The sequence below is a fragment of the Pongo pygmaeus genome, chromosome 1 (assembly GCF_028885625.2).
Source record: "Pongo pygmaeus isolate AG05252 chromosome 1, NHGRI_mPonPyg2-v2.0_pri, whole genome shotgun sequence".
Classification (NCBI taxonomy): domain Eukaryota; kingdom Metazoa; phylum Chordata; class Mammalia; order Primates; family Hominidae; genus Pongo; species Pongo pygmaeus.
In genome coordinates, this window is record NC_072373.2 from 192,906,562 (window position 1) to 192,915,282 (window position 8,721).

The following is an 8,721-nucleotide window of genomic DNA, read 5'->3' on the forward strand; positions in this document are numbered from 1 at the left end:
TTTATTTTTTTAAAGACATGTCTCTCTGTGTTGCCCAAGCTGGTCTCGAACTCCTGGACTCAACCGATCCTTCCACCTCAGCCTCCCAGAGTGCTGGGATTACAGGCATGAGCGACCACGCCTAGCTTCCCATTCAGTCTTGAGCCCATAAACTTCTCAGTACAGTGGTTTCCAATGCACTTGTTTTCAAGTATATCCTAAGAATCTTGTGAGGTGTTAACAGGGGCCTGCTTTAATCAGGGTTCCTGCAGTTAGCATATTAGTTTATTTGTAAATAAGCACTGGTTTGTTAATTCCCTCTAGAAGTCTTGTTTAGTAATGTTTTTTGTGGGTTTTTTTTTTTTTTTTTTTTTTTTTTGTTTTGAGACAGTCTTGCTCTTGCCCAGGCTGGAGTCCAGTGGTGCCACATTGGCTCACTGCAACCTCCGCCTCCCAGGTTCAAGCGATTCTCCTGCCTCAGCCTCAGAAGTAGCTGGGATTACAGGCACCCATGCCCAGCTAATTTTTGTATTTTTAGTAGGGATGGGGTTTCACCATGTTGGCCAGGCTGGTCTCAAAACTCCTGACCTCAGGTGATCCACCTGCCTCGGCCTCCCAAAGTGCTGGGATTACAGGTGTGAGCCACTGCACCCAGCCTTGTTTAGTAATTTTTTTTTTTTTTTGAGATGGAGTCTCGCTCTGTCACCCAGGCTGGAGTGCAGCGGCGTGATCTTGGCTCACTGCAAGCTCCGCCTCCCGGGTTCACGCCATTCTCCTGCCTCAGCCTCCCGAGTAGCTGGGACTACAGGCGCCCACCACTATGCCTGGCTAATTTTTTTGTATTTTTAGTAGAGACGGGGTTTCACCGTGTTAGCCAGGATGGTCTTGATCTCCTGACCTTGTGATCCACCCATCTCGGCCTCCCAAAGTGCTGGGATTACAGGCGTGAGCCACCGCGCCCGGCCATTGTTTAGTAATTTCTTAGGCAAACCTACTCGTGGTGAAGCCATAGCCAGCCCAGCTCGTATATCAGTTTGTCACAGAATCTAAGGTCAGAATTTGTGAGGTCTTGAAGAGAGCAAAAGGAATGCTTACTTGAGAATACCAGTTCATATTTAATTACTACTAATCACAGTAGCACTGAACATGGCTCTAGTGAGTGGGCCTCAGTCAGTTCAGGCAGCTAAAGGGAGGGGGATTTCCTCCTAGTCCTCTCCCTAGAGCTAAATATGCATCTGGGAAAAATTAGGCTCTGGAGCACAGAGGTATTTTTTTAGAGGAGAAAGAACTGAACTCCCAGCACTAGGTAAAACTGCAAAAAGAAAAACAACTGTGCCCAGGCACTAGCTACAAGGCCACACCAGAAAAGGAAAGCTGGGTCCTGGAAGCTTCAGGACGGGAACTCTTCCTTGGTCAAGTTTTCCCCAGCACCTAGCACATAGGAAGGTGCTTGATGAGTGAATGTTAAATGAACCTGTGAGTGCTCAGGATGATTTCCTGATAATTGGGTTCAGGAATCTACTGGGAGGAGCTTAAACCTAGAAGTTCCCTTTTTGAAAGTCTCAAATATGGTTCCCTAACTTAGAGAAGACAGATGATGTGGGAAGGAGGCCTGAGGTAAGGATGCAGGCTGGCGGAAAGGATGCAGGCTGGCAGAAGGGAGCAGGGCGCATGCGAGCCCAGACCCTGACACCCTTCCAAGGGTGGTGACTGGGTGGCCACTACACAGCACCAGCCTGCTGCAAAGTTCAAAACTAGAAGGGGTTACATGAAAGTGTTCCCAGGATGTGGAGCTGCCCTGGGCTAAGTTCAGTCACCTGCCAGCCTCTGCCGTTCCCATCATCGCACAGCACCCCAGCACCACTCGCCTGAGGAACGGGCTCTGTTGCACAGACCCATGCCTGACGGCCCACCCAGAAGCACCCAGCTGCTGACCTCTGACCTGGGAACGAGTGAGTGCCTACAACCTCAGCTGAACCCCACATGGTGACATCTTCCAGCAAGGCAAGGACATCAGCACCTCACGCCCGTTTCCAGGCCCCTCACATGAGCCACTGCTCCTTCTCTTTGATGAAGTGCTCCGCCCAGCGGCGGGTCAGCTCCAGGTACAGGCTGGGCTGGTGAGGCAGGTAGTCCAAATACAGGCGGGTGGGTGTCTTCTTGGGAATGGCCTTCTCAATCTGGGTGCCCTCGTGCCACTCATTGAAGGAGGTAATGGAGACGATCTCAGGCCTTACTGTCAGGGCCGCCTGCAGGGCTGTCTCATAGTACTTGCCATTGACCCTGTTGCGCGTATTGTGGTTGTTCCAGGGCCGAATGCTGGTGTCTATGTAGCCAGGCCCCACACTGGGGATGAACATGAGGTTGTTGGCATCACAAAAGTTCTTCACAGCTTTCCAGTTCTGATGGGAAGAACCAAAGGAGAAACCATTGGAGGCAAAGTAGGTGTACATGCCGTCAAATCCGGCGGCCAGGATGTCGTGGGTGTGGCCCTCCTCCACCAGCAGCGCTATGAAGACCCCATCGTAGGGTGTGTTGCGGATCGAGTGGGGCCCGTTTGGTGTCAGGAGGTGGGCCCAGGCCTCAGGGGACGTCAGGTATGAGTCGTAGATATAAAAGAGTGGGAGGCTCTTGCCCATGCTGTTCTTATAGCGGTAAAATGCACCATGGGAGCCATACCTGAGAAGGAGAAAGAAGAGCCTCAGCTGGATGGAAGAGACCAGCACAGCTGTAGGACCTGCCGTGGATGAGATACGGATGTCACACAGCCCAGTTCTGGAGCCAGTCAGTCTCTACAGTTGGACTCATCATGCGTCTAAGCAAGAACCTGGTTCCCCTCCTTCCTCTCTCCAGTTGTCCTTCCTAAGCCTCACTTCCCTACCCTTAGCCAAGCCACCACCGTCTTCCATCTGGATTGCAACAACAGCCAGCTAACTGGTCTCCAGGCTGCCATCCTGCCTCCGTATAATCCATTCATTATTCCCACCTACTTGATCTGGCCCTGCCTGCCCCATTCCTGCCCCATTCCTGCTCTCTTCCGAGCTATTACTCCCCATCTGGCTTTTCTATCCGGCTGTCATGTGTCATGCAAGCTTGTTCCATCTTATGGGCCTTGCATCTGCCAGCCCTCTGCTTGGAATTTTCTCCCTGCCTCTGGATCTTTGCAGAGCTGACCCTTTTTCTTTTCTTTTTTCTTCTTATTATTACTTTTTTCTGAGATAGGGTCTTGCTCTGTTGCTCAGAGCTGGAGTGCAGTGGGCGATCTCAGCTCACAGCAACCTCTACCTCCTGGGGTTCAAGCGATTCACCTGCCTCAGCCTCTCAAGTAGCTGGAATTACAGGCACCCGCCACCACACCTGGCTAATTTTTATATTTTTAGTAGAGATGGGGTTTCACCATGTTGGCCAGGCTGGTCTTGAACTCCTGACCTCAGTCAATCCACCCACCTCAGCCTCCCAAAGTGCCGGGATTACAGGTGTGAGCCACCGGGCCTGGGCTTTTTTTTTTTTTTTTTTTTTTTATTCTTAAGTCTCACTGTATCGCCCAGGCTGGAGTACAGTGGTGCCATCATAACTCACTGCAACCTCAAACTCCTGGGCTCAAGTGATCCACTCACCTCAGCCCCCCAAATAGCTGGGACAATAGGCATGCATCACCACGCCCAGCTAATGTTTAAAAAATATTTTGTAGAGATAGAGTCTCCCCGTGTTGCCCAAGCTGGTCTCAAACTCCTGGCCTCAAGTGATCCTCCCACCTCAGCCTCCCAAAGTGCTGGGATTACAGGTGTGAGCCACCACACCCAGCCCTGACTGCTCATTCAGGTGTTAGCTCACCTGTTGTCTCCTCAGACTCACCTGACCTGACTATCAATTCTTAAGTAGTTTCTTGGGCACACTCTAGCACAAAATCCTGTACAGATCACTGTTTGATTTTTCCCATTTAATTACTGTCTGCTCCACAGTACCTGCAACATACACTAGAAAGTAAACATTATGAAATCAGAAACTTTGCTAGTCCTATCCATTACTGTACAACTGGGCTTAAGTCAGTGCCTGGATACATGTAGGCACTCAATACTTTTTTTTTTTTTTTTTTTAAGAGACAGAATCTTGCTCTGTTCTCAGCTGGAATGCAGTGGTGTAATTGTGGCTAACTGTAACCTTGAACTCCTGGGCTCAAGTGATCCTCCCACCTCTGCCTTCCAAGTAGCTAGGACTACTACAGGCATGCACTGCTATGCCCAGCTAATTTTTTTTTTCAGTAGAGATGGGGTCTTGCTATGTTGCCCAGGCTGGTCTCAAACTCCTGGCTTCAAGCAATCAATCCTCCCACCTCTGCCTCCCAAAGCCCTGGGAGGCCGGGTGCAGTGATTCACACCTGTAATCCCAACACTTTGGGAGGTCGAAGTGGGCAGATCATCTGAGGTCAGGAGTTCAAGACCAGCCTGGCCAACATGGTGAAACCCCAGGCTGGAGTACAGTGATGCCATCATAGTTCACTGCAACCTCAAACTTCTGAGCTCAAGTGATCCACTCACCTCAGCCCCCCAAGTAGCTGGGACCATAGATGTGCATCACCACACCCAGCTAAAGATACAAAAATACAAAAGTTAGCTGGGCGTGGTGGTGGGCACCTGTAATCCCAGCTACTCGGGAGGCTGAGGCAGGAGAATCGCTTGAACCCAGGAGGCAGAGGTTGCAGTGAGCCAAGATTGTGCCAGTGCACACCAGCCTGGGCAACAGAGTGAGACTCTGTCTCAAAAAAGGAAAAAAAAAAAAAGCACTGGCATTACAGGCATGAGCCATTGCACGCAGCCTCATTCAACATTTATTTATTTATTTATTTATTTATTTATTTATTTTTGAGATGGAATCTCGCTTTGTCACCCAGGCTGGAGTGCAGTGGTGCAATCTCGGCTCACTGCAACCTCCGCCTCCCAGATTCAAGCGATTTTCCTGCCTCAGCCTCCTGACTAGCTGGGATTACAGGTGTGCGCCACCATGCCCGGCTAATTTTTTTATTTTTAGTAGAGACGGGGTTTCACCACGTTAGTCAGGCTGGTCTTGAACTCCTGACCTCAAGTGATCCGCCTGCCTCGACCTCCCAAAGTGCTGGGATTACACCATGCCTGGCCTTCATTCAATACTTTCTGAATGAATAAATGAGGTGCCTACATTGTAGAAGCTACTTTCACATACATTAACTCGTGTGATTCTCACAAGACTCAAAGGTTAAGAGGCTTGCCTCGTCACAGATCAGAAGCCACAGAACAGGAATTGAAACCCAGGCTGCCTGACTTTAGGCCCAGTACTCTCTTACTATAAAACAGCTGCTGGGAAACACAGGCATTATGCCCTGTGTCTCTTGACCTGCCCCTCCAAACCTTCTATCCCTACCTCCATTTTGATCCCCGCCAAAATCCCGGCCCCCAGAGCAGCCTTACGTGTCAATGATGTACTTGATGTTGTCATGTACAGTGATGTCATCCCGGCCCTTGTAGGGTTGGATGTGGAAGGCCACCTGCCACAAACAGAGGAGTAACTGGTCAGGTGAGTGTCTATCTAGGCGCCACAACATATCAGGCTCAGGATCTAACCATGGCCTGGAGGAGAGGCTGAGTTCAGAAGAGGGCCTGGCAGTGCTGGGCACAGTAGAGATAAAGGCAGCTGCTGCCCTTCAAGGCCAAAACAGGGGTGAGCAGTTTGCCCATCTCCCGCAGCAGGGCATGTGGGAAGCATTTTGGTGGGCTGTTACAGGGTGGCTAATAGGTTTCAACCTTGTGCCAGCTCCAAGTGGTTGGTGCTAGCTGCATGAAACAGTGGAATAAGTATGCTGAAGCTGTGTCAGTGGAAAACTGCTGTGATCTGTTAGACATGTCAGTGGTGGAATTCTCTTCAGGAATGGGGATGGGGCTTTTCTTCCTTCTCTATCATTTTTCTTCCTTCACCACAGAAGCAAGGGATGACTTACTTGATTGGCACATGTGGGGAAATGCTTCGTCCAGTCCGTCCTTCCTCTTGAAAGTAAGCCCACCTGCTGAGAACACCTGCCTACTCCTCGAGGTCCAGCACTGCCTCCCACTAGAGAGTTGAGTCTGCAGGTCCCTTTGGCTCTTGCCTACCCTTTATCCACCAGGGTTTAAAACCTAACCTCTATTATTATTTAACAAAAGTGATAATTATTTAGTCTTCTCTTGGTCCTATATTTAGTTTTCTCAGTTTTCTTAGAATTCAAAAAACTAAGAGCAACATAGGCACCATTTATCTGAACCCTCCCCCAAAACCACACTTGCCACATATTTGTTATCCGTGGGCTACTGCCAAGAACTTCTGTAGAGGCACTAACCCTGTGGGCGGAGGAGAGCAACTCTCCAGAATAGGGCAGAGAGCACGTGGCCTCTTCTTGGAGACTCACCTGGATGCTGTACTGATGGGCGGTGTCCAGAATGGCGGGCACCAGGTCATCTGAGGGCTCCCCGTTATCATCAGCCATGCCAGGTGGGTACCAGGACAGAACCAGGACGCCTGAGACGCAACACAGAGGCCACTTCAGAGACACACAGTACCCCCCTCAACAGAGATTTTTTTCCTCACAAACATCTCCAATTGCAAAAATGGTTCCTAAAAAACTGAAGCAAGCCTCCTGCCAGGTTCACTTCCTGCAGATGAGTCCCAGAGCCTCGCGCCCTGGAGCTGTCCACGCCCGCGGTGCTGAAGCGCAGCGCCTGCGGGAACCATAGCGCGCCAGGCCGGAAGGGAGCCAGGCTTTAGAGTGCCTCAGCAGTAGAACAAAGGGAATGGGTGGACAGTGCCACACCCACCTGGAAGCCACAGGCCTACCGCTGAAGAAGAGAAGCACCCCTAACCCTAACGTCCCGCATGGAGAAGAGCCCTGAGCAGAGGCCATCTGTAAAATCCAGCAGAATTCAGTGACGAAATCCGAAATAAGTGAGCCTCCCCTCCCCAGCCTACAAAGAAGGCGCTCTGGGACCTTCCCTCTAGCTGGGTGCTTGATGAAAAAACTCTAAATCCCCAACACTACCTCCAACTGCAAATAGAGCAGAGGCCTTCATGGAACATGGGCACACTTTCCTCTGCAGCCAGCAAAAGCAGGAAGGGCTGCTGCTCTACCCTGTACCTGCCGTGAAAGCAAAGTCCGCCCTAGGTTCCACTCCTCTGAACCCCAGAACCTGCGGGCCAAGGACTCCAGGCCTCACTTCCCATCGCCCAACAAATTTGAAGACTCTGCCTCCCTCTCCTGGTGCAAACTCCCAGCAGTTTCGCCCTATGGAAGGGCCCTGGATGTTAGGGATGGAAGGGCCCAGGTGGGGGGTCTGAATACTAGACAGAGGAGTGGTGTCGCATGGTGGGCCCAGGATGAGAGTGGGAGGGAACAGCTAAGAAGCCAGGCTGGCGGGTAAGTGGGACCAAAGGGCCGGTGACAGGACCAGAGGGAGCTGGGGTGTGGGAAGGAGGAAGGGCGAGGCTGGGGGGCAGGGCCGCCCAGGGTCGGGGGCTCTCACCGATGGCGGCTTCCTTGAGCTGGGTCATATGCTCCCGCAGCACTTCAGGGTCCCGGGAGCTGTAGGGCCCCAGCTCCGGGTAGAAGCTGGAGCCCAAGTCGTCTGGGGGGCTGTGGCGGCCGCGGGGGTAGCTGGCCGAGATCTTGGGGTCCCAGTGCGGCACCATGACGTGGTCCCAGTGAATGTAGTGGCCCTCGCGCCGCGGGCTCCCGTACCACGAGTAGTAGAAGGCATGCAGGTCCGAGTAGACGCGCAGGCTCTGCCCGGGGGCGGGCTCGGCCTCCGCGGGTGCCGGCCCAGGGGAGCCGCCAGGGTCCGCGGTGCGGGGCGGCGGCGGCGGCGGGGGCGGCGCGGCAGGGGCTGCCGGGGCCCTGGCAGCGGGCGCGGGGGCCCCCTCTGGGCGTCGCTCAAAGGGCGCCAGCTCCAGGCCCGGGCCCAGCGCCGGGAGTCCGTCCGGAGCCTTGAGCGTGCGCAGACCCATGAGGGTGCCGAAGGCGAAGAGCAGCACCAGGAACAGAGCGATACAGGCGCGGCGCCGCCGCCGGGCCATGGCCGACTGTGCGCTCCTGCAGCCGCCCCGCTACCTCCCCGCGCGCCGCGCCATGGCCGCCCGCCCGGCCGCGCGCTTCCCAGGCAGACCGTGCGCCCGGCAGAGCGTGGCGTGGGCGGCGCCCGGCCTGTCCCCGCAGTGCGGGCGGGCTCGGCACACAGGACGCAGGCGGCGCGGACCAAGTGGCCGCGAGCCGAGGGGGAACTGGACGCCGAGTGCAACGCAAGGCCCAGCGAACGGCGAGTTTCGGGGCCACAGGAGCAGGGACCTGAGTCAGGCCTCGTGACCCGCGAAGGAAGAGTCGCCTGGCTTCCTGGGCGGCAGGTGGTGGCGCCTGGCTGGGGAGCGGGGACGCAGGCCTTCCGGAGCGCGGGAGAGGGGCGGCGCGGCGGCGGCGCTGGGGCGGCGGGGGTGGAGGCGGGGGAGGGAAGGAAGCGCGCGTCCGTGGTTCTCTCCCCAAGGATTTCCTTCTCCGTCGATCCCCCTTTACTCACTTCACTGGCCCCCTCCCTACGGGTTTCAGTGCCACCCTTCTAGCCCCAGGTCCCCCATCCCTCGGCCCCCCTCCCCGGCACCCCAGGCAGCCCCTGAACCTCGGGGGAGGGGGCGTCGGGAAATCCCGAGGAATCGGACCCTACAGACGGATGGGGCCTGGCGGGCGGAGGACGA

The 8,721-nt window shown here is 54.4% G+C and overlaps 1 protein-coding gene across 4 annotated transcripts; it reads right to left on the reverse strand.

Moving 5' to 3' along the window:
- Positions 1-1,074: 1,074 nt before the first annotated feature.
- Positions 1,075-8,408, reverse strand: MANEAL (mannosidase endo-alpha like). 4 transcript variants are annotated; one of them, XM_054494743.2, is made up of 5 exons: positions 7,503-8,408; positions 6,395-6,504; positions 5,424-5,500; positions 2,659-2,716; positions 1,075-2,381 (listed from the first exon to the last, which is right to left on the reverse strand). In XM_054494743.2, the coding sequence occupies exons 1-5, from the start codon at positions 8,050-8,052 to the stop codon at positions 2,022-2,024; spliced, it is 1,155 nt and encodes a 384-aa protein (XP_054350718.1). In that variant the 5' UTR covers positions 8,053-8,408; the 3' UTR covers positions 1,075-2,021. The 4 variants fall into 4 exon arrangements, with proteins under 4 accessions (XP_054350718.1, XP_054350728.1, XP_054350708.1 ...); XM_054494753.2 differs by lacking the exon at positions 2,659-2,716; XM_054494733.2 differs by lacking the exon at positions 2,659-2,716 and having other exon boundaries at positions 1,075-2,658.
- Between the last annotated feature and the right edge of the window lie 313 nt (positions 8,409-8,721).

Excerpts from the sequence above, each read along its gene's own strand:
- MANEAL (XM_054494733.2), bottom strand. The coding sequence starts at position 8,052 with ATGGCCCGGCGGCGGCGCCGCGCCTGTATCGCTCTGTTCCTGGTGCTG. Across the intron at positions 6,505-7,502 it reads GCTCAAGGAAGCCGCCATCG|GCGTCCTGGTTCTGTCCTGG; the intron begins GTGAGAGCCCCC and ends GTTGCGTCTCAG. Across the intron at positions 5,501-6,394 it reads CCCATCAGTACAGCATCCAG|GTGGCCTTCCACATCCAACC; the intron begins GTGAGTCTCCAA and ends TGTTTGTGGCAG.